Genomic DNA, 26,141 nt, shown 5'->3' with positions numbered 1-26,141 from the left:
AGCTGTGTTTAACAGTGTATAACGTAGGGTATTTTATATATATATATATATATATATATATATATATTTATATATTTATATATATATAAAAATCTCTCTTGTAAAGCACTAATACAATGATAAAACCCATAATATAAAGGTGAGGTGCAGCACACCTCTGCCGGGCAAACGGTGACAAAGTCAGCAATGACCTCTTTATGACTAGAATGTGCTTTTCTTCTCCCCATCGATCATAAACTGACACGGCTTTAAAAGATTAAGACTTCATGTTGTGGCTCGAAAACATAATTAGTCAGAGACGTAATGTGATCTAAGGCAGTCGAGCGCTGACGTGATGCTTTTGTTCGGTCATGCGCGGACGCAGACGCAAAAAAAGCAAGCGGCGCATTCGGTTTGGGGCGCTCACTCTTGCATCGCGTTAATCGATTGAGCAGATGCAGTGCAGTTGAGAGTATAGCTTGTACGCTTTTCACGTCTCCCTTTCAGCAACTTCTGAAAACAGACACCTGTACACGTTTATCCACAAAGTGCGCTGTAAGTTACTGTATTTGGTTTCCAGCAGGAATCAGGTAGGGTGAATGCAGGGGACTTCCTCAATCAGCCTTCCACCTAAACGTCTGATGGCACTGTCATTTCACGGTGAGAGGTTGCCCAGCAGGTCTGGGGTAATGTAACCCACAGGCAAGGGGGCCTTGAGGGGGTGCTGTGGCAGGCAGGGAGGGGGAGACTGGCGGGGAGGCGGGTTGAGGAGCACACTATGGTGACTGTCCAACTCCTGTACCACTGTGTAGTCTGCAACAGGGGCAAAGAACGGGGACTGGGGAGGGTCAGGAATTACGTAAGGTGATTGATTATCCTCTGTCGGGGCTGCAGGTTTCGTCTCCACTGGCTGAGGGTGTGTGGCTTGGTACCCATCGCCAGGCAAGGGAGTGCTGATCTGCCGGACACTGCTCTCTGGGGTGTAGCCATTTCCCTCTGGATCTACAACTACCAGCTGGAACTGAAGCTCCTTTTGCTTCCCCTGCTTCTCTCTGTCTTCACTGTCTTTTCCTTTCCTTTGCCTTTCCTCTTCTGTGGCTGAGGTGCTCTCCTGGATTCTGAGTTGCTGACCAGGAGAGAGCACAACACCCCCAGAGGGCATCACATTGCTGACTTGAGCATAGAAGTCTGTGTTGACCCACGTCTGCGGCCCTAGCGTTTGGGTTTGGACAAGGGACCTTTCGCCTCCGTCCAACGCTGGTGCTCTTTCGACAACATCGAAGGAGGCTTCTTCGTCCTCGGGCTGACCTGGCAGAAGAGTGGCCATCAGCATTAGGGTGTCTTGTTCTGGCACATCTGGGTTGTAGCATCCGGCCTGGCCTGAGTCATCATCAGGGAAGCTAGAGGTGAACGATGAAAAGAAAGGAGACGAAATTCATATTTGCATGAGAACAATGAGAACAAAGCCTTTACGAGAGAACCTTTGGCCTACCTGATGGCATTGGAGCACCCTACGTTGATGTGGTGGCTAGTGGGCTGGGGCATACCCAGGAGCCTCTGGGTGTCTGAGCCACGGCGATCCCCCTTCTCTTCACCATCTGCATTCTCCGCATCCACCTCGATGAACTCCACCCACGGCTCGTCTTGATAGAAGTCCGGTGCGTACGTGGGTAGGCCGCCCATGCCGCCGCCAGTCAGGATAAAGTTCAACTCATCCAGCTTCCCCTTCTGCGTGTGCACAGATTTATGTATGGTGGCAATTAGGATGCAGAAAGCAATAATAGAAGTCCAACCTCTTCCTCCAGAGAACTTTGTGACTCATATTCAAATGCATCGACCCCAAAACTCAACAAGCTTTATGTTTCACCTCTGTCTGTGCATAAAATGGCAGCATTATTGTTTTGTTCGTCCTTGACGTTTTGTGTCACATTTTGTTTATTGTTTGGCACAGGCGATTAACAGGCAACGTTTGGGAGAGGAGCAGTGGGTGGGTGGCGATTATGTGGCCTGACATGCCCCAGTTGAATGAGCCACATGGACACACGGAGGTCTGTCTTTGATCAGAATTACAATGGAAATGTAATCAAAAAAAAAAAAGAACATGGTTACACAACGCGTTATGTAATCACTTCACTGAGTCAGCAAAGCATAATTGGACTATTAAATAGTCTACTGTGAACTATTTAAGTTTACAATGTTACTCTTCTTCATCTGTGCACAGTCCAATATGAATAGAACGCGTGAATTAGAGTCCAGTTTAGCTGAAACTGGATTTTTGATTTAAATTAGATGAAATCCCTAAAAGACCAACACTGACATATGAGATGTAAAAATAAGAATATTTTCCGACTGAAAAGGAAGGTCTACTGCCTTTAACATATACATCTTTTTATCTTTGACGAACTAGCTATCTACTGCTGGGGTCTAGAATGCGTGTTTTGCGTGATAAAAACCACAGACTGTACAACAGCACAGACATACAGCAGACGTACCTTCAACAGCTCTGAATCGATGCCTTTGATTTTGGGTGCGGGAACAGGTGGCAACAGAATCATCATTAATCTGCAATGACAGAAAGACGTGATGCAGATCATGTGGTATAGCTGTCAGTGTCTGGACGCATGAGTGCACGACACCGCCGATTCGCCGTCTGCTGCGGATCTAGCGAGCATCTGTCACCACCACATCCGCGAAAAAAGAGAGGCTGAGTGTAGCGTACCTGTGCTGCTGAGAGACAGCTATCAGCATGATGAGTATGAGGACGCCCACGATGCCAACAAGAACCAGTATGACCAGGAGAGTCGACTCTAAAAAGCAACATGAAGGAGGGTGTCGTTAACAAGAACTAATTTTGTCTGCACTGGATGAAGTAGCAAACCAGTCATATTTATTTACTGCATCTCACCAAGAGGTTAATCTCCAGTACTTTACCTTGGAAAGGAACGTCAGTCACTTGAATGAAGATGGAGTCACTGAACTCGCCAAACTTAGTGAAGCCAGGCATCCTGCAGCGGATGTGCACTTCATACTCTTTTCCTATGTGCAGGCCGAAGATTGTCTGCTGAGTGTGCGGCTGGACATCCAACTGGAAATCGCACAAATGTGACACAGATATGTATTTGTATTGGATTTTTGATAGATGACAATGACGATGATGCGGGCGATCCATGCAAAAATAGCTACAACAGGAACACTGAAGGTGACTGAAGCTAATCAGGGTGTCAAGAGGTTTATTTTTGGTCCCTGTAACTATGACCTTTCCGAAGGTACAATGGTCGAGGCATTTCAGATACACTGCATGGACGACATGCACATTATACGAGAGGGATCTAAAACCGCTTCCAACAAGGCTGAAGTTGACAGGCTGGCCGGCCAGGCGGTAATAAATATGAGCCCGTACAAGGTCCCGTGGCCTCTGACCTACAGATCCCTCCCTTCACTTCCGTCAGAGAGGCTGTGTTTTCTCAGAGGACCCTGCTCTGACTTCCACGGCCAACAAAGCTACACTGCATTCGAGCCACAAGAGTTCAAGGGGGAGGGGAAGGGAAACATGACACTCTGCTTCTTTGACCTACCTACAATTTACTTCTAGGAGGATGCACGAATGTTTTCATTTATGGAAGCTTATGCGCTGTAAAGTTCTATGCACAAGTAAACGTGTGTGCTGAAAGTTGAAGGTGGCGGAGGGAGGAGAATTAAACAGGAGTTTGAGAGAGAAAAAGACTCACTGCTTCCCATTTGGTGGCATTTCTCTCTCTGTATTGGATCTCGTACTCAATGCGCATCCAGCCTGCCTCAACGTCCGCAGAGGGTGGTGGCTCCCAGTTGACCATGACATCGTAACTCAGCCAGGAGGGACTTATATTCAGTAAGGTCCAGTTTAGAGACACCGGTGGGTCAGGACGTACTGTCGGGGAAAAGGCAGAAGTACATGAAAACACACAGCTATTTATATCTCCGGCTTTGAACGCACGTGGATAACAAATTAGGCAGTTATTGTGTCATGTCAATGACAAACCAAAAATTCTTTCGAGACGCTTTACAGAACCCAAAGCACGTAGTTTAAACAGGAAATAACCTTGAGCATAACCCAGGTCATATGCTTAAGGGACAGTCACAGACATATTGTTAAGATTTTGGCCAAGTATTTGTGAAAGGAAGAAAAAAATCATCGGTCGTCTAACGTGGACAGCCTCCATCTACAGAGTTGCATGAATAAGCGCTGCAAATCTAGCCGAAAATGATTTGGCACTACAGACATTGTACGGCCATTAATATAAATCCCTAGCTAGCTCTCTGTCTGTATGAAAAAAGAAAATGCTGTTGGGCTATTTTGGTCGGGACTAATTTGGTTTGGGCGTTTGATGAATGATGGATGCTGGGATGTTCGATGAATGGAACGACCAAACAACCAGCATCGCATCCTGGATCTACTACAGGTCACGTGGTTAAGAGGACAACGTGCCCGGGAATCAATTTGCACACATGGAAAGAACTAATTAAAAAAAAGAGGGACGCTGTATCCACCAGCGTATTACGGCGCCACGTGATAGTGTGGGATTTATCAGCGTATTCTACAGTTTTTCGATAAAGCCTGCAGATATCAAAGCGTTTACCGTGTAAACACTGTGTGTCTGGCACTCGCTGATATTGACAAGCATGTGACATTTGGCGGTCTAGCCGATAATGCATTGCAATTTCCTGGAACCATTACCTCACTGGTAATTTATCATATTAGCAACACAAATTTCCCATTGTATACGATTAAATACACTGATCAGCCACAACATTAAAACCACTGACAGGTGAAGTGAGTAAGATCATGACAATACAATGTTCTGTTGGGAAACTTTTGGACCTGGTATTCGTGTGGATGTTACTTAAGACATGTACCACCCACTTAGACCAGACCAGGTACCCCCACCCCATAGCAATGGCACTACTTGATGGCAGCAGCCATCCCCAGCAGGATGCAGCCTGACACAGACACACACACAAAAATGGTTTAGGACCAACTTGAAAAAAGCACAAGGTGTCGACCTGGCCTCCAAATTCACTAGATCCCAAACTGATCAAGTATCAAGTATCCGTGGGATGATCCACAGAGGCCCCATAATGTTATGCCCGATCGGTCTGAATATAATTACTAAGCAATCCGTAAAAAATTCTTCTCACCTAAAACGGCGTGAACGTCATAGGACTGTGTCGTATTATGTATTCACAAATCTTGGCCACTAACCGATATTCTCCACGGTGAAACAGTCATCGTCGTAGGTGATGTTTTCGCTGCGAAGCTGCATGCAGTAGGGGACCCAAACGGATGTGTGGTTCGCGTCGAAGAAGCACTCCCTATTTGAATGGATATACTCAGGACATTCCTTCCATCCACTGGTGGCAGAGTTGAATGAGCGGAACAATGAGGGAAAAATTAAAAATGAGAAAGGGTTGCTTTTAACCACATACGTGTGCACACATAAGACAGTGATCCCGACAATTATTTGGAGTTCGCAGAGCAATGTGGTGATTACACTCACTCTTTCTTGCGGTAGAAGACTCTGAGCGCCCCGGGGGAGGACAGGTTGTGGTAGATGCCTGGACTCCACCAACAGCGGAATGTCTCCAGGTCCCTTGATATGCACTCAGTGAAATGAGGCTCAGACGGAGCTGAAAGACAGTGGGAGGAAAGTAAAGGATTAGAGATAGAACAAAAAAGAACTCAGACTACTCAGGGCTGATAAATTGCATGTATTGACACCTATCAACCCTGGTACGGGTTTAGATTTATCAGCGCGACAATACAGATAAGATCTGCATTAAACCGTGACCTCTGGTTTTCGCCGCGGTCCCTTCATCACAATCGATCCGACCGAGCTCAGGAAAAATGCCACCGTGCAAAAATAATAACACCAACTATATATTCACAGCACTTGGGGTGTAGCATCCACTCTTGCAGAACGAGATTACAAGGTTATGCTTGGATTGTGCTCAAAGAGCTGTATAAAAATAAAAATTCTGAATGCTTCTTTCAGCCACCTGGAAACAAGATGTTTCAAGAGACAAGATACATCTGTATCTGATAAAAGCCATGTGAGATGGCAAGATATAAGGTTAAATTGCAATGTGCATAAATGTGTGTGTGTGAACATATGAGTGGAAAAACAACTTGCTAGCAATGGACTTAAATAGAATAAAATTTAAGCAATCAAGGCTTTGTAAACTTTGCATTTATCCACACAAGTTCCACGCCATCTCTCCTCTGCCCGACCTCGACGCTTCGACTCAGCCCTTTGCACCTCTCCCTTGGGACCCTGTCACTCCTCATCAACAAAACCCCACCTCCCGCCTCCCCTTCTCATCCCAGCAGAGTCCCGGAGTTTGGTGCAACCATAAATAAGCAGCTGAAGGTTTCATTGATTTCTGCCCTCCCTGCTCTCACCCAGCCCTCTCTTCTGACTGGCTGCATTATAAATCACACACAGACCCGGAACATAAACAAGGTCTGGAACACAAGAAAAATGAAGCAGCAACAAACAACATCTTCAGACACTGTTTGGGTTCATGAGCACAAATCTTCCCCACATTGACTTACTTAAGACTGCTAAATCTGACTTTAAGAAGATGGTACGACACCAGCATATGCACAGATATGCATTTTGCATATGCACCTGCCCAGCGCGTGCATGAATAAAGCATTGAATGCGCACTTCTGACCACAACAGTCATCCTAACAAACAAGCTCAAGACTGCCCGTGTAAATAACACCGATCACTTTGCATACTTTTATTTTGATCCCAGTGTAGCTGCATAGCTAGCCGCATTCCTTGCGTCTTTCCCACCTTCCCTCCCTTCATCTTCTGCACGCTGTCATGGTTCTCAGAGGTTTGCTTTTTCAACTCTGCCTCCCTCCCCCACCCAGCAAATTCCAGCTGCCACCATCAAAGAGCTTTCTGCAGACACTGAACGCAAAGAGGGAGGGCGTAGGACTACAGCGACGTAGGTTGCCCCGAACACAAAGTAAACAACACTTAGCTCTGGGCTGTTTACATTGTTTGCATGCTAATATTTCTCGACGGCTGTCAATTTCACGGCGATGCGACTACATCTGACTTTTTATGTGTAAATTTGTTCTGCACACACAGCACTTTCATACTTGTGCATATCAACTGCTACTATTTTATTATACTCCGATAACTTAAACATTTTATGAATTTCATGTCGCACCCGTTGTTCTCATCTGGGCGGAGAAAACACGCAGATACTGTGCTGAAAAGAATGGAGTTCTGCTCGTAAGGTCAAAGGGTAAAGTCATTTTTAAGGAGCTGTTTGCGTTTTTGAACTCAACTGGTTGAATCTGAAGTGTGTCAGAGGTGAAAAGGTGTGCGGCAACACCTGGGCAGAGTCACATTCTCTCTTGCTCACTCTCACATCACTAGTTTTAATATTAAAATGAAAAATCTTTCACACCATTTTGTCCTTTTTTCCCCCCAGAAGATAAAATGGCAAAAGGAACTATTCGAGTTGTAACAAGCTCACAAGCCAGGGGGCAATGTCTTGACAGATAGATGTGGATTACCTGCCATGCAGTGGCTGGTAAGTTTTTTTTTTTCTTTGCAGTGCTGTAAGTGCGGTTTTGTACATGTAGCTATAGTTTACCATCACATGTTTTTGGTGATGGGAAGCTAAATCCTGCCTGTACCTGCCAGCTGACACTGAATGATCAGCAGTTGAAAGCCTTCGGCCGGGAGAAGAAAACTCATTTTGTGCATGAGTGTGTGCGTGCTCTCCTTCATCCCGGCTGTCCACATATATCCGTCTGTCCTTGTGGGCTATGTGTGCAGCCGAGACTGATAAACAGCTCTTAGCTTCACGTCCTGTCTTCATCAGTCCATATAGAGGCGCTAGGAAACCGTTTATCTTCCTCGATGTCAGCTTTAGCCATTAAGGTTTAAAATCCACTAAGAAGCCTAAATAAGAAGCACTCGCCCGCTGGCCTTTGCACCAGCTGGCAAACAGCACTAACAAGGTGGTGGGAACGGCATGACTAGGATTTACCAGTTTACGGTATTGTGAAATGCTCGACTGCAATAAAGAGCGAAATGAGGCTATGACGTAATGAATTACCACTTTTTCCAGCTCATTTGCAGATGTAAGTTAATGCTGAGGTTAGTAACGCTCCAAAAGGCTGCTGAAAGGAGGGGAGTAGAGATGGAAGAGAAAGACAGAGGAAAAAAGACAGATAGACAGCACAGATGTCAGATTGTGGAATAATGGAACAACCGGTTACCCAACATTATTTTGCAAAACAGGTGGGTCATCAATAATAAAACTACTATCATTATCTAACGAACAAATACAGCATAATACTATACATTTCTCTTGAAATTGAAACCCGAGCATAGAATTTATTTTGCTCAGATTTTTAGTTATCTTAGTCATCGGCCATTGTAAACTACTTTAGACTTGTTGCTGTTCATACAAAACTGAGTTCTGCCGGAGAAATATCAGAATCACTGGAGGCAATTCACTGCTCCAACTATCTTTTCAAGAAGGAGAGATCAAGTGGGTGCAAAATAAATATTTGTCGAGGAAGTAAAACATTCACAAGAACAGACTGCGTGGGGACAGATATTCCCCTAAGTGTGACGTTCCTCAGGGTTCAGTTTTGGGTCCTTTACACTTCCCTACATGCATATGCAGCCATGAGGAACAATTATTTACAGCTATAAAATAAGAATTCTTAAAATCTTAAATATACTGTTTATTTGCAATATTTAGTGACTGTGACCTGAGCATGTTCATGCAAATACTTCAGGACATTTCATTTTGAAATGACTTTTCTGAATTTGTTAAACCAGGATTTAATTAGTGCATTAGACTAGTGCATCAAACTGTGGGTTGGGTGCTTTCAAATAGAACTGCATCTAAAATGAGTTGCTTACTTTACCCATCTGACATTTTTCGTGCACCTTGTCCTGTTAGACTTGACAACGGTGATTCATAGCATTTTATAATTTTCCTGATTGACTGATATTGCGGCTCCGTAATTGCAGACAGTTGAAGTGCTGTCTGGCTGAAGAGAAACAATTTTCCATTCTGGTTGTGCTTTTTTTGTAAAACACAAAAAAAAAGCACCCAAATTTGGTTTATCTTTAAACAAGCTTGACCATCTGCCAAACAGGAACACATTAGAGTATTTTTGTTGGATTCTTGCTTATGTAACCATAAAAACACACACACACACATAAAGAGTTTCTTTTCATTGTGGTATTAGCACATAATTGGTTTCATTACCCTATAGTTTAAGAGAAAACACATTGTTGTCTCGTCACTTCACTCATATAACTCATATTCTGCTCCCCATTAAACTGTGAAAAAGACAACTATATGACATTCAAAGCAGAATTGCTGCTGCGAGTTTAAATTTAACCCAGCCAAGAGGAGAGTAAGGTAAAAGGGAAACTTTTTAGCAAAAAGGAACTCATTTACATTACTTCAGCCAATTGAGATTTACTTTGGCCAGTATTGACTCATGTCTCAACACGGTAGGCACCACTTTCAACAGTTACGTGAACTTCAGACCTCTCTGGTAGCGCTGTTCAGACTTCTGAATGCCACTGCGGTGCCCGTGCTGGATGATTGCTATTTGCAGAACCATCAGTTTGTGTATTTAGTTGGAGAAACTGGCACACACCAGCACTGTGCCAAGGGTTAAACTGTGTGTGTGTCATTCTGCACATCCAACAGTATATCCCTTCGTCCCATGCAAAATCACAATCCCGCGCACGCTCTTGTCTGCAACGCACACTATGCAGCAGACAGCGAGACATCTTGGATGACGAAGAACAAGAAGGAAAGCCTGGAGATAAAAGATGAAACTGAAATATGGAAAAATGTATTTCCTCATTCGTACACAGTATTTCATATTTCTTTTGGGAAAAAATAGAGAAAAACTTACTGATCACAACAGAGAAGGTTAAATATTGAGTAAGGAGAGCATGTGGCATTTGACAGAGCCAGAAAGACCGAGAAGTGGGCCAGAAGGGAGGGGGGGAAAGGTGAGAGACTGCAACAAGATACAAACAAGGGAATATAAACAGGTGATATAAATAACTTCCAACGTGCACGCACAGTCTCAAGCGTGAGTGCACGGACGCACACAAATGCATAGGCACTAAACTTACACCTTCACAACAAAACCCGACAAATAATATCAAAGTGCCATTGTTCGATTCCTTGAATGCATCCTGCCTTTCCTCTCTGCAACACAACAGGACATATGGCTTTTCTCCTCTTTTAAAGCTTGGGACCACTGGATGACAAGTTCTCGCCTCATCTGATCCGCATGATTCCCAACAATGTGCATCGCTTTGAAGTCTTGCAGGCACAGTCCGATCTGGCGCGTTTAACCGCGCAGTGACCCAGTCGGCTTATTCAGGTCCCAGCTATTTAGTAGCTTGAACTATGAAGCTAATCTCCTATAATGCCATATAATGCCATTACAGCCCAAAGAATTGGCTTAGTTATGTCATATTACGTCCAAGGGTGATTAAAGCTACATGAGCAATGGTGTCGTGTTCACGGCGTGGCCTCCTGGTAGACACCTGGCACTTATTTTTTTGTGTGTGCGCGCCCGTGTGGCGTGGCACTGAACGCTTTACCTCATGCATTGTTTTCTAAATAGTTTTTATCACTCACCGAAGCAAAAAGTATAACTCTGGGATGGCCTTTTGAAGCATAAAAGCGAGCCTTGCATGAAATCTGTCCATCATTTGGTTGGTCGGTTCTGGGCTCCTGGTTTGACGCTAAGCTAACGAAAAGCTAACAAAAACACAAGGATTCACAGTTACAGGTAGGATTACACACTAATGAAAATATACTTATGCATACCTGTGTTCCATTTCTGCCAATAGCTTGCCCCTGAAGTTGACAAACCTGCCATTTAAAGCTCTAGGAAAAGGCTATACATAACACAGCAAATACTTCCTTCCTTAATTAGTGCAGCGACTATTTAAAGATTTTTACATTTTTAACAAGAAGCCCAGTCAGTCAGGTGCTTGTGGGGGGTGAAAAAAGGTGAGCCACCAATCTGAAGCCAGTTTCACAACACACATTTTCCCAAATTTACCAATGCTTGTCTACGTAATATTTGTATTGGGTTATGCTGTAGCTTTTGTAGATTGTATTGCAAGTGTGTGATCCTAAATTAGCTCTTCTAACTGGCTACTAATAACTTTTGTTATGTGGTTCTGTTGTGCTTTTTTGAAACTTTTCCTTTGCACTTACAGTTGTTAAGCTGAGGATATCCTATATCACACAATATTCCTGATTTAAATGCTACTTTGCAGCACTCCTTCCACTCCATGTATTCTCCCTAGCTCCGAACATCTGCAGTATGCATTGCTGTCCTGCGCTTTTCCACTTTCCAACTTTGCATTCAGGCACCGTAGTATCCCACTCAAGGCCCCCGACTTGCTCGTCTCTGATGCAGCTGTAACTGCGGATTGTGTGTACAAGGCAGGCGGACCAAACCTCTGCACGGTTACCACTGGTTACCACCTCTGTGGCCAGGAACACAGCCTCGACTAAACAGGATCAATCTGCTTGAGGAGCGAGTCCTCCTGAGACACACAGACACACACTCGGGGAAGGTTGAGGAAGGAAAAAAAAAAAAGAAAGTGTGTGTGCAAAAACAGATAGAGGGAAACGACTAACACTGCCTATAATCACTCTGGTAAACCTTTAAATACATAGGAGCATCTCCCAGCGTCTACTCTTGGCTTGTTTTGCGGCTGGCCAGACAACAGACATAAAGATGCTAGAGAAAACAAAATGACCCACAGAACTCCAGGAAGGGTGTTATCGTTCCATAAATGGGCCAGCAAAATGGAAAAGAATAACACCTTCATAATGGCACACCTTACATATGTGTAATGGGTCAAATATGGACTATCATAAGAGTAAACCCAAGCGGAGAAAGCAGGTGTCAGGATTGGAAGTTGTACTGCGGTGAGCTTGAGAAAGGCGCAAGCTGGGTGTGTTTGCTCTCGCTATCTCTGGCTGCTTTGTGTTTACAGATGTTTCAGCCGTTGTTGAGGAAGACCAGGGCTACATTACCACAGTGCTCCCGGGGAGACCATTTTAAGGTGGACCAGTCAGAAAGTCTCATGTTTTGACCTCACCCGCCTTATCACCGGTTTGTCTGGGAGCTTATCAGAAAGGTGATGTAAATCCACAGAGATAAAGGCATTTGCTTTCGTTTGTTAACAAACACAAAGTCAAATGGCCTGAGAGCAAAGACATAGAGCACAAAACACTGACTGTACAAATTAATTATCTGCACTCTACAGACAAAAGCCTCGTGCTTTCCTGCTCTTGAGCTTTTAATGGCATCACTGAAATCGACTTTTTTTTTTTGGCTATTATATTAAATGATATAACTATGATATAATATATAATGTCCGTCCCCATGTTGTTCCCGTCTTCCCTCCTCAGCACAATCTATTTTAAAAACCATGAATCAGAGACACGGAAGCCAATACCCAAGACTTTCTGACTTGTTTCCAAAAGCTAATTGGAGCGATACATTTCCCATCCAAATGCCATGAAACGACTGAATGATCATCTAATCCAAATATTTACACTATGTTCATGCAGATCAGCTTCGGGCCATGGTTTCACCAACAGAAAAGAAGAAGCGCTAAATTTGTTGGTACTGGCCCTGACACCAGAATAATTTTCTCTCAGAAGATACAATACCGTATTTCCACACTAAACAGAGCAGAGATGAAATAGTAACTGAACCAAAGTATATATGTAATATTAATAATGGCATGATGTTCCTCAGAGAAAGCATCCCCCAAAAAACAGAAGAGAAGCATGCTGTAAATCTGATCTTAACTTGGCAGAAGACGCCAGGATGAGTTGGCATGCTCCAGTGGATTCCAGCAGTATGTGTGCAGCTGTTTTTCACTAAACCCACAAAGAAACAAAGAAAAAAAGAACTAGTGAAAAGCCAAACTATTTCCCTGTTCAAGAATGCCATAAAAATATGGCACAGTCACGAATGAAAAACGATCTGCTTATTGATTCCACCTAGTGCTCGCTATATTGTAATATGCAAATCCAACGGTATCTTTGTTTCTCACGGTATCCACGTTTTCTGTACCGTCTGTGCTTACAGAGTCCTAAGGCCACGTCCCAAAATCAGAAAAAAACTTTCCTGAAAGACGCTACCAATACAAATGAAAGGTAATGAGAAATGATTAGACATACATGCAATTAGGGCTGCAACGTCACGTACATAAACGTCGAGTTAAATATGTGTTTAAACGTTCTGTCAAACATTTAGTGGCTAATCAGAAAATAGTTTATTAGAAAAATAGTTAATAGTTTATTAAGATTATTGAACGGTTTATCAGTAGATTAATTAACTAATTGAAAAAATTATCAATAGATTAATCTAACTGATAGATTAATCGATTTAAGAGTTTATCTCCGTTGCAGTCCTACATGTGATGAGTCAGTGTGCAGGTATGGGCCCGTATCGCCCGACCTAAATTCCACTCATGTCTCCCCAGGCTGCCCAGAGATGGCTGTGGGGAGGAGGGGTGGGGGGCGTGGGGGTGGGATTTCTCAGATCTCTATCCAGTGCTGTCTGGCTCACCTCTTAATGGGAATGAGCAGATGCACTAAGAATACACTTGCTGGACAGTGACTTGACAGTAACTTGCCGTAATGAGGATCCAAGGGTGTCTTTTGTTGTGTTGCCAAATGTTTTACGGTTATTAACTGCATGCAACTGTGGTTCCTTTAAGTGGAACAGAATTTTACTGTGTTACTTTTTTACTACTGGCTGCAGGTACAAAAATACATTTCACTGTGCATTGTACTATGTATAGCTGTGCATGTGACAAATAAAACCTAATCTTATCTTATCTGAATAAAGCTGAGCCAGGTTAAAGGATAATTAAGAGAAGAAAGAAAACAGAGGAAAGTTGAAAAAGAAGAATACACCTGTTATGTCACTTGATAAATGACGATTAATGGATTATCATAGCAAAGATTTTCTCTCATAAAAAGGCAAAATGGATCATTTTTTTTCTGTGCTGAGGACATGAAGACAAGCCACTAATTTACTTATTTTGTACTGTAATCCTTACCAAAATCAAAAGAAGATGCCTAATTTGATGTTTGAACAAGAGCTGAGTCAGCCTTTTTTGCAAACCGAACAAAGTCCGTGAACGATAAAGGTTTTAACATAAAATATCTGCTTATCCATTTTTCAAGAAGTAACCCACGTAAAATCCAGCCCCGGAACACGGACAGCTACGTTTACCTCTTCAAAAATAACAGCCGCGTTGTGGCAAAGTCAGCGGCAGACCTGATTAATTGAGCTGGTGTATCTTGACTGTGAGAATTTCCCCGAAACTGTGTGCAGTTCCAGCACATGTACTTTGAATAAACAAGAAAGGGTTGCAGAGTTTTACACTTTCACCTAATTCCAGCTGCAGCAGCCTTAACCTTTAGGGGAAGATGCCATCCCCAATTACTCTTCAGTTAATTTTGTGCCCGGGAAGTTTATCCGTCAGGAATGATTTCTGCAACCGAGTGAGTTTATAGTCAATTACAAAATTCCTATTTGGCACAACCTCTGGGCTGTAAAGATTTTTAAGTGGTTATGATATGAAAATCCATCATGTTTGCTCAGCCACAGCATTCTTTCACCCAATTACTGCAAATAATTCAGTGAAAGCTGGCTTAGCTGGCTGAACATCCTGCATCATCCTGTCCCTGGACTTTGACAGAGAAGCCCCAGCCATATATTTACCCTAGCAGTATTGATCACTAACCAGTTTGACAAGCCCAATCAGGAAAGTGCAACGTTTGCTCAACAGCGAACCTTTCCACATGTATCCGAGCAAACACGGCATTCTGCAACTGTTGTCTGACATAAAAGGTGATAACAAGTGTCAACAGCATGTTGCGCGCAAACCCCAAATCACATTTGTTAATGTTTAATGAGATGCACGTCCGAGCCTGAAGCTATCTGACGAAAGGATTTGGATCCTACTATTTCTACTTGCTCATTCGTCTAGACACACAACGGTAAAATCACCTACCTGATGAGGTCATGTGGTCCCGGTCAATGAGGAACGCAGACGCTGGACTGGACAGCCAATCCAGGGAGGAAATAATGAGTAGGAGCAGGAGACAGCAGGACGAGATGGCCATGACTCTACAGAGAGACAGAATGGAGGGAGACAGAGTCACCGTGAATATAATTATCAGTTGAACTCCATGATGACATGCCCATGTGAAAAACCCTCCTTCCCCCACTCTCCAGACTCCCTCTCTCTTTTTCTTTCACTCTGCCTAGTGAGTACAAATTGTGGCTGCCATTTATTTTCAGCTGGTGTCCATGAAACCTAACACGTGACAGAGCGCCGTTAAACATCATGCCAATTTGCCACTACGACAGTACAAAGTTGAACGTAGGCACCAGATTTTCAAGCTTGATTCAAAAAATCATGTGTCATGAACTAGGATTTAAACACACACAATGCACATTACATCTCTTAGTAGGCGTCTTCAGAGGAAAAAGGCAAAAGGACTTATTTAAAACGTAAGCAAAAATTCTACTCAAAAGCGCAAAAAGTCATCTAACAATGAATGAAATACTGAAGACATTAAATCTTTCACCCTGGAAGCCAGTCATGGATGCCTTGCTTGATTATTTAAACCATAAACCCAGATTACACAGCTCTGGTTTATGAACAGTGATGAATAAATTTGTTCAGTGACACTGTATATTTAACAAAACTGACACAGCATGCGAAGCTAACATGGCAAACAGACATTTATTTATGTTTCCATTACATTCCAGACATCAACTTGGGAGTTGCTGTGGTCACCTGGTGAGTACATTTAAAAATGCATTCTCCTTTTAGCACAGTTTTGGACTTCCACCATTGCCAGAGGAAAGCGTGGCTCTATGCTAAATGCTCCATCCTCCAGCTAGTCGTAAACTATGTCTGTTGTCTTCGTCTGGTGCTGGACAGGCAGTGGGAAGTGGGTTTACGAGAACTGAAAGAAATTGCCCACTGTAATCCAGGGCCATGCAGATAAATACAAACTCTGAAGTTTTACATACCAACCAAACAATGAATGTGCTACAAGATTCTAAAATTATCAGAAGAACTAAAGAGAACGGAAGAAATAAGTTGTATGATTATCTTCTCTGGGCTTTGAGCATTTAGGAATTTAGGCAAAATTACATTTCCTACCTAAACCTTCAACAATGTCCTACAACAAACAATATACACATAAACAATACCTAACTCATCCTGGTCAATAGGCTGGTATTGGAGCACATGTTCTACCAGTTCAGTTCAACCTCTAAATATAGTCCAAACTTTCAGTCCGCACCCTTGGCTATTTACAGCTGTGTCTCCGCAACTCTGCTGGGCAGCCAACAACCCTAAACGTGGAGGTTATGTTTCTGCCAGTGTTTTCCCAAGTTCTGAAGTAGACCGAGGACGGAGAAGTGAGCTGCTGCATGTCAAATCCCTATCTTACCCTTATCTTAATCTCTGTGCTGACGAAAAGAGATCCAACAGATAATTTTGCTGCCTTTTTAATTTTATGTTTACACTGACAGCTACTGAGCAGCGATGTGCCAACAAAAATGCCTGGTCAAAGTTTACAGTCTTTATAGAACGGCACATGAACACTGGCACGTATTCCCATATCTGATTTAGATTAATCAAATAAAAGCACATAAAGGGCCACAAAAGCAGAATTAAACAGCAAAAAACTCAGAGAAGCGAGAAACAACACTTTTGCAAAACTCGGGTTTGAACCAACGATGTGCAATGTCCATCACTGTAAATGTTTGGATATGATGTGTGTGTGTGTGTGTGTGTGTGTTCTTGCGCAGCTATCTGTCGTAGGACCAGTTTAAGTTTTACACCATCGAAATCAGGACATCTGTGCAAAGTGAGGACATTTTGGCCAGTCCTCACTTCTTTACGAGGCTGTTTGAGGGTTAAGACTCGGTTTTGGGGTAAAGGTTACAACTGGGTTATGTTTGAGATTAGGGTTAGGGTAAGGCACTTGGTTGAGATGGTCATGGTAAGGGGCCTGGGAATCCATTTCGTTAGTAAATGTCTTCACAAAGATAGGCATACAAACGTGTGTGTATTCTTGTACAGCTATCTTTCTGAGGACCAGTTTGAGTTTTACACCATTGAAATCAGGACATCTGTGCAAAGTGAGGACATTTGTGCAAAGTGAGGACATTTTGGCCAGTCCCCGCATCTTTTCGAGGCTGTCTGAGGGTTAAGACTCGACTTTAGGGTAAAGGTTACAATTGGGTTATGTTTTAGATTAGGGTTAGGTTAAGGCACTTGGTTGAGATGGTCAGGGTAAGGGGCCTGGGAATCCATTTCAGCAATGACTGTCCTCACAAACATGTCTGTGTACATTCTTGCACAGCTGTCTTTCCGAGGACCAGTTCGAGTTTTACACCATGTACGTCAGGACATTTGTGCAAAGTGAGGACGTTTTGGCTGGTGCTCACTTATTTGAGGGTTGAGACTTGGTTTTGAGGTAAGAGTTTACAATTGTGTTATGTTTACGATTAGAATTAGGGTAAGGTTTAGGCACTTAGTGGAGATGGTTAGGGTGCAGGGCTAGGGAATGCATTATGTCAATGAATGTCCTCACAGAGATAGCCATACAAACGTGTGTGTGTGTGTGGATGAATTCCAAGTGTCCAGAGGCCATACAAGGCCAAGTTATACAATGCAACAATTCATGGCAGAGAGATGTCAAGCAGCAGGCTCATCTGGTCCAACTAAAATGCTCCACTTATAATTATGTACCACTCATTTTCTGCATTTAAAATCTTGGCCTTGCATTCAGATCCCCTCAGACTCCCTCTCTCCCTCTCCCCTTATCTCTCTTTCTTGCGCTTAAGCTTCAACAATCTTCTCTCAATCAAGTGCAAGCAACGTTATAATTATCTATCAATCCTGCACTACTTCGTTTTTAAAGCACAGTGTCTTTTCTTTCAAAGTTTAACAAGTTGCCTTTGTTTTAGCTTTGTTTTTTTTAGATATACCATGACCTGGATGACTGAGAATCTTCACAGACAAAGTCTAACATTCTTTCCTCAGTGGAGGAACCAAAGGATTGTAGAAGTGGGCCCAACAGCCCCTTTACTCCAACATGTGGCCTCATGTTTATCCTAACATTAGTCTCCCCCCATTCTCATGCGAAAGCGTCTGTGAAAGCCCTGGCAAAGCTGGTGCTTCATCTCCATCTCATGCACGTTTGTCCCTCATTTCTCTCCCATTCTTAGCCAATTACCAGCTCAGCTTCACAGGAAGAGCTGCCTAAGCCAATCAGAACAGAGGGAGGCTCAGTCCAGGTCTCCTGGGGTCCCTCGGTAAACATTTAAGGCCTGTGTGGTCAACCCTCCTCCCACCACCTCTGGCCTAAAAAACACATTCGCACACGGACACACACACACACACGCATCTCGACTTGGCACCCCGCTGCCAGCACCATGCCTCTCCCATGTTCCTTCAAATCTAAATTAATCATCAGTGTTTGTTCAGAAGGAGCTGACAGGGGAAATGGAGGAAATAAGGAATAGATGGTGTGGTGGTACGAGGGTGAAGCCAAAGAAAAAGAAAGGTTAGGGGGTGAGGGGTCACATCATGTCTGTGTTAATCCCTTCTGTAACTGCAGAGGGAAAGCATGCATGCATGCACACACATACACACAGGCATAGAGCGATGTTGCAAGCCCAAGTTTAGTTTGAGGTTCTTCCAAAGAAAAAGCAGAGAACAGTGAGAGACTGTAGAGTGAGCTGTGTTTATCACACATTTGCCTTCGCTCCACAGAGCTAGTGGACACTGCTCATTTTATGGTTTAAATGTACTTATTTAACTTACTTTTTTTTTTTTTTTTCAAATGTCCGGGATCGGGAAAGGGGTGTGGTCATTCAGAAACAAAAGCCTTCCTTTATTTAATTTGCTAGAGCTGTAGGTCTCAACCTAGGTGTGCAAGGTTTGGAGAGATGCGTGAAAATAATAATTAAAAAAAAGATCTACGGTGTGAGGAACCATTAACAAATGAAGTTTGCTCTGGCGCTTGCAAGGCAATTAAAATGTACTTGTTTCTGATGGCGCTGAAAACAGGCAATGCTCAGTGAGAAATGGCCATTCTTATCACAAATATGATGTTACTCTCATGGATGAAATTCGTGTCCAAAGGTTAAGGATAAGGCCATTTACTCTGAGTTTTCACTGGCACATTTTCACGCTGCAATTGGCTGATGGAGCAATACAGATAAAGAAATGACAAAAATTATGTGTCTACAGTCAAAGTTACATTTGTGTAAAGCAGTCAAGGACTGGAAGACTTGGGAGTATAGAGGTACTAGTAATAGTAGCATCACAGCTTGTAACACTCTTGGGAGACACAGATTTTGAGTTCTCCTTGTAATTCAGTATAACATATTGCCATCTTCAAAGATGTAAGATCTAATTTGCCAGCTTGAAGTTCCGGACAGAGTAAGATTCTCCTACTTTGAAGTCCATTGCATGGAAGCATTTACCGAACAAATAGCCAGAATTGGGGAAGTTCATTATTTCAGAAATATTCTAGAGTATCTATACAAACTTTCAATTGTTGCCATGACCCACCCCTGGTCTAGGTGGGTGGTACATGTCTAAGTAACATCCACATGAATGCCAGGTTGACTGTCATACGGTCAGGAAGAATACCTTGATGACAGAGAATGTTTAAAGATACCACATGAACTTGATTCAGGTGCCACGTGCAGAAAGTCTTTTGTGTCGCTTCAAGGAAAATGTTAACAGCTGCATAATTGTTTCCATTCAAGTCAACCGTAGTTCTGCATGTATTTAGGTGAAATTGCACATTTTTGGAAGTTTATGTTAACTGATATTGTAGACGTTGTACTGCAGAAGCTTTCAACAGTTATTAGGGAAAACTACATCTTCACCATCGTGATGCCTGTATGAATCTTTCTTCTGACACCAGTATATTTGCTGATCTTTTTCCCCTTCGCTTTTTACTGCGCTCATCATGGCCCTTTTTTTTTTATGTAGCTATTCTGCAAACGTGTTGGTCTGCAATTTTCTGTCTTGACAGAATCGCCGGATTTGTCAACGTCACTTTTCACAACCTGTCACGGAAATCTCTTGTTCCCCCGACCCTATCTGCAGATTTCGCCCATTAAAAATGTCTCGTGGCGCCGCACACTCATTCATATTGGCTTTATCCCATGATTATAGTTGATTGCCTTTTCGGGTTTTATTTTTGTCTGGCTTTCTTTGAGCAAAACGGAGCCTGAATAGCTTGGTATTTTTTATTTATTATTTTTTTTTTTTCATGTCGGCTTGGCTAGTAATTCAGCGACTGATTCCAGAGTAATTGACAAGGTCATGTTAAATTGATTCACAGCTTTCTTTCATTTTCCTTCAGCCCTCACTTAGCTCAGGGAGGTCCAAGTCCTGACATTCAACATTGAGCATCAGGGTTTGTGCAGAGAAACTGACTACAATGAAAGAGAGGCTCTAAAGAATAAAATACATGATGAAGTGAGTGTGAGAGAAATCTAAGACGTACTTATATTCACATTAGTGCATTCAGCTCCAAAAATGCCTTAAGGCACAGAAAGGTGTTGTAGACTAAAATGTTTTTATCATATATTTCCCCAGCTGTTCTAAATGCATACATCAAATGATCACATCTTGAATTGTTAATATTTGATGAGTCTCTCGAACACGAACTTGTTATCTAGTTCTTGAAGATTTGAAGTCTTGTGGTCATGTGGTCTTGTTTTTTCGGTATTTGACGTCTCCATGTTCACTGGGTTCTTTTTCACTGAATTTGTCAAGCTTTTTGCAAGGTTTCATTTAAATGTCCAAGTATCCTGTCAACTGCGCATGTATCCTAGTGCATCTTAAAAATAAAACCTGGACCTACTCTTGAGTACACTGCCACGTAGTTCCACTAGTTGTTAGAACCGTGACTGCACTGTTCCATTTTTTATTTATTTTTTTCTGCTCTGTCTTGTTTTGTGTCCTTGTGTTTTGTAAAGTGTCCTTGTGTGTCTTGAAAGGCGCTTATAAATTAAATGCATTATTATTATTATTATTACTGGATACCCTTTAAGGCCTCAAAGCAAAAAAGTTTGAAAACATTTGTTTTTTCTTTTAAGAATAAATTTAGAATTATACTATACACTGATCAGCCACAACATTGAAACCTCTGACAGGAGAAGTTTATAACATTGACAATCTTGTGACTATGGACCTGGCATTCGTGTGGATGGTACTTAGACTTGTACCACCCACCTAGACCAGACCAGGCATCCCCACCCCATAGCAATGATACTCCTTGATGACAGCAGCCATCGCCAACAGGATGCAGCCTGACACAGGCACACACACAAAAACGGTTTAGGAACAACTAAAACAAAACAAAACAAAACATGAAAAACGGCACAAGGTGTTGACCTGGCCTCCAAACTCACAAGATCCCAAACTGATCAAGTATCTGTGGGATGATCCACAGAGGCCCCTCCCCTCAAACCGTAGGACCCAAAGACCCCCAGTAACACCACAGGACACCCTCAGAAGGCCCATGTCCATTCTCTGATGAGTCACAACTGTTTTGGAGGCACAAGGGAGACCTACACAATATTAGGAAGGTGAACATAATGTTATGCCTGATCGGTGTAAGTATTGTGCCATAAATGAGAGATGGGAATAAATCATTGTTGTCCTTAGTCAATACCCATGTCCTGAGTTTTAGGTTCTCCAAAACTTCCCCAAATGTATTACCATTTTCCTTTTAATTATTTTAAGGTACCTAAAATAAAATAAAAATGGACGTTTTGACTGTTGGTTGGACAAAACAAGCATTGTGAAGGCGTCACCTTAGGTTCTATGTAGCTATGATAGCATTTCTTGCTATCTTCAAAAGTTTTACAATCATATGATTAATGTGGATAATGAGAAAGTGGATTTGGATTATACTAACTTACTTTAAATCCAAAACTTTGAAAGTGTTTTTAAAGGATAGCTGCTTCAGCCCTACACAAACTGCAACTGAATCCACTCTTCATTACTCATATTATTCTCTCTCTCTGTCTGGCCGCAGTAATGCTAATATATGTAAATGTTCTGTTTTTCATTCAGCAGCTATTTGCCATTGACGGGCGGCCAGCGGTGACGTGGGGCTACTGCTGGCCACCCGTCACTGGCAGATAATGAATGTTTTCGTTTCTGATTGTTTATTGATTTTAAAAGGCAAGATTATGGCTACAGACCACCTAGCCGGCCGTATATCTATCTTGGCTGCTCCGACTGTGTCTGGGGCTACGGCTCAAGTAACGTTAGGGAGTAATGTTAACAGTGAAGCTCTGTGACGCACTTTTAAATAACCCAGGTACCAAAGTCTTCCGATTTGTGACTCGAGTCCACACCGCTGGCAGAAACAATTACATTTTAGTGTGATTGCTGAAAAAGAATGATGTTGGCGAGTAAATACAGTATTTCCAAAGTGCTCTAAGGTCCATTGCTGGGTCTCAACTATTACGCAAGAATCAGGCAAATAGATTTTCTGCCCTCAGCTGTCTCTTTCACCACTAGGCTATTTCTTTAAAATAAACAACATTTGAGTACAGTTCACCGTGAGCCTGCATGTTACACCAGATACTGATGAAGAAGAGTCCACACCGGGAGAGTTGTCCAGACAAGAGTCAAGGCCTAAAAAGTGCAACCACTAGCTTTTCCTAACAGAGCTCTGACTACTGGACATACACTTATTTGTGGAGAGGCTATATGCACAGACACATTATGCATTTTTCATCTGTATGTGTGTGTCTATTTGTGCGTGCTCCCAGGCTGAATAACACTGAGATATGGCTACTGGACGGCTCTAACGTCTCCTACTCTTATTTCATAAGAGAGTGTGGAAAACTCAGAGTCAGCACACTGGCATGAGAAGAGCCTCTGCTGGAAGCAGATCAGGTCACACATCTGCAAACCCTGCTTACGTCTGTGTGTGCGTGTGGGAGGCGAGGGAAGGAAAGAGCGGGTGTTTGTGTGTATGCGCGTGCACAAAATCAAGTGCGTGCATCGGACTGAGAATGGGAAGAGCAAAGAATGAAAGGAGTCCAGCGGAGACAGAGAAGAGGTGTCTTATGAAGATCTGAAAATTGATCTTTCTGCTTTGCAGAATTCCAAGCCACTTGTGCACGCACGGACATGCAATGGTGTGTCAAACATATCAAAACAAACTGCCGGGGAGTAGTATTTGAACCCAAAAAATTGAATCTTTGCATCTATGACAGCTGTTTGCCACTGCTAAAATGACTAGTTGCTCAAATGGGTAATTTAAGAGACAGTTAATTCAAATTAATCAGAACTCAAAGTCACAGATGATGTAATCTGGATTTCCATTTATTAATGCGTTCTGTTTTTAATGGTACACATTCAGTGCTGGAGGTTATAAGGTTCCTCTCTTCAACCCATTTGTTGCTTGGACTAAGTATAGATGTGCAGCATGTACCCGTTCTAATTTGCACTAAACCTGCTGTTTCTCTCTCAGTGCGTCAGATGCACACAAGCGCACCCGGGCAGCCTTCTCTGCAGACCAGGTTGTGCGTAAAATCTAATAGTTTCCAGAGTGCTTTTGAGCTGTCAGAGAGTATAGAACACAACAGCTGTACTCAACGCTGTACGAGGAGTGTGGCGGAAGTGAGACACAAACTGATGAAACTACTCGCCTCATCTATTAAAACGACTCTTCAGCTACCTGCTGCTGGATGCTACTGTATAGTAGCTGCTGCCACTCTCAGCATCCATTATGTCTTTCTCTGCATTAACGCTGAACCCAAGTATAAATATACAGTATGTTCAGATGAATATCATCTAACTGTGCAGTCTTTAAGAAAAAATATGATATGATTAATAGCACATATCGAACAGTGTGAAAGACTGTTGTTAAGTAAATTATAACGGCTTAACAGTGAAAAATAACAATGACATGCGACTATAGGACAAAACAGTCTCAATCTGAAATTGACGATCTGCAGATAAGAGTTTTGCAAGACGAACGTGAAAAGCCAGAGTTGGGCAACTCTGCACGTTGCATCTCGTATTTTGTGTCACGTTTCCTAATTAAAACAGCAACAGGGAAGCATGGTCTCCTGGTAGTTAGTCAACCTGACGAAGAGCCAACGAATTGAAAAGCTGAAATGAGAAGCTTGAAGACCTGACGAATGCTTGATGCCATTAATAGAAATTAGACACAAGGATAAGAGTGGGGAAAGTGCAGGATACAAGCTGTCCAACTTCTCAGATGTGGGGCAGGTATGGTTCTTTTTCTAAATGTGATGAATTTACAATAGTGTGCTTAAGTGATATTGCTTGGTGTGGTTGAGATGGCTCCAGTTCCTCTTAATATTCTGCAGATTTTTCTCAGTGCATATGATTATAAATAAATTGGGTGGCTTTGGTTTTCCTGGACTGTTGCTGAAGGTTTAAAGGGATTTTTGCTTACTCTGGCAATTTCTTATTGGATTAATAAATCAGCTGCTCCCCCAAACGTCATGCATCAACAGAAAAACATCAGCAGGCTACTGAAGCGATGGAGCGATATTAGTTGTGCCAGTGCAGCAAGCAACAATCAAGCAACAATCAAGCAACAATCTTTTCAGAATACCCTGGCTTCAGCTGCCGCTTCCCTGATCATTAAAGAGCTTGATCACGTTTTAAAGGAGCCCGCATCACCATCTCATTTCGGTCCGACGTTTGCCATTTATCAGCACGATACTCAGCGGAGCGCGCCAAGCAAACTCGCTTGCAGCTCGAATTAACGCAAAGGATAACTTGCAGGTAACTTTAGAAAGTAGACATCCGTCAAATCCAGAGGTAGCTGTCACCTCGTCCCATCACAGGTTGCCCGACAGCCCTTGCTACATCAAGTTGCAGCAGATTTCAAGTCAACCTCAAGTTTAAGAGATTCTGATGTAGGCTTTCACTAACGATGCGCACTTGGCCGTGCACCAGGTTACGCAAAATAAATCTTTATGTTTTGTCACAAATCATTTACACTGAGTATCCTGGTGTTGAAGGGGGGGAGCAAAAGTAGAGCAATGTAAAGCTCCGACTCGTGCGTAAGCTGCTAAAATCACGGCGATATGGATGAACCCAACGCACCACACTCTTTAAAAACACCAACGAACTTACTTGTTACGGAGTCCCGAGCAGGAGATCTGCAACGACGGCGTGGGTCGACTTTTCAGAAGTTGTTGGTCATCTGGTGGCCAGCGCAAGCACCGACAGGCACGAGTAAACTGCTTCTTCGCTTCAGCCCGCTCGGCCCCGAGTAAAAAATCTCTCCGATCAAGACTTAACGCATCACCCAATCACTGAATCGGGTGTGTGCTTTCCCTGGTGAAGATTTTTTTTTTTTCTTTGGGGGGTCCGCTCAGTTCATCATCCAGCCTACTTGGAGCGATACGCACAGTATGTCGCTGAAACGGAGAAAGTATGTGTGTGTGTGTGTGTGTCTCACATGGCGGCGAGGCGCCCTCATCCGCCAGCAATCCACTCTGCGTTATGAGGACCGCAGAGGGGGGACAGCCGGACAGAAAGACTGCCGGGCCAAACTTCCAAAATAAAACCCCTGTGGTAAGGAGATGAATGCTGACACGATTTCTGGTAAGAGTCAGAGTTTAGATGAAGCAGGGGACATTTTATCAGTTTAATAGTTTGTCCGGGGCAAATTCTAGGGCCTAATATGACCCTGTTGTTGTTATTATTTCAACTTTACTCTTATTATTTTATTCCTTATTCATTTGAATTGTATTTTCCAGAAATAATAATGTTTCATGGGTTCGTCCTGTCCCTGGATTTTGAAGCCAAATAAATCCCCTACACTAGAAAGTATTTGCTATTTTCGGAAAACAAAAGTTAAATAACTGTAACCTCCAAACTCTACAAATGTCCCGGAGGACACCACGACAGTCCACGGTGTGGCTCAATTCCATCAATATCTATCTAATATCCTCTGTTCTATCTAAAACTATAGCCTGTGTGGGCTCACGTGGAGGG

At 42.8% G+C, this 26,141-nt stretch overlaps 1 protein-coding gene across 2 annotated transcripts; it reads right to left on the bottom strand.

Annotated features, from left to right (window-relative positions):
- On the bottom strand, positions 1–25,511 carry ghra (growth hormone receptor a). Of its 2 annotated transcripts, XM_084550931.1 has the most exons (10): positions 25,275–25,511; positions 15,099–15,214; positions 5,514–5,643; positions 5,219–5,367; positions 3,708–3,886; positions 2,911–3,064; positions 2,699–2,786; positions 2,472–2,541; positions 1,472–1,707; positions 1–1,379 (listed from the first exon to the last, which is right to left on the bottom strand). In XM_084550931.1, the coding sequence occupies exons 2-10, from the start codon at positions 15,208–15,210 to the stop codon at positions 635–637; spliced, it is 1,863 nt and encodes a 620-aa protein (XP_084407057.1). In that variant the 5' UTR covers positions 15,211–15,214; positions 25,275–25,511; the 3' UTR covers positions 1–634. The 2 variants fall into 2 exon arrangements, with proteins under 2 accessions (XP_084407057.1, XP_084407058.1); XM_084550932.1 differs by lacking the exon at positions 25,275–25,511 and having other exon boundaries at positions 15,099–15,548.
- Positions 25,512–26,141: the final 630 nt, after the last annotated feature.

This window comes from Chelon labrosus (genome assembly GCF_963514085.1).
Source record: "Chelon labrosus genome assembly, chromosome: 9".
Classification (NCBI taxonomy): domain Eukaryota; kingdom Metazoa; phylum Chordata; class Actinopteri; order Mugiliformes; family Mugilidae; genus Chelon; species Chelon labrosus.
The sequence above is the reverse complement of the archived record's forward strand: the minus strand, read 5'-3'. Positions and strand labels throughout refer to the sequence as shown.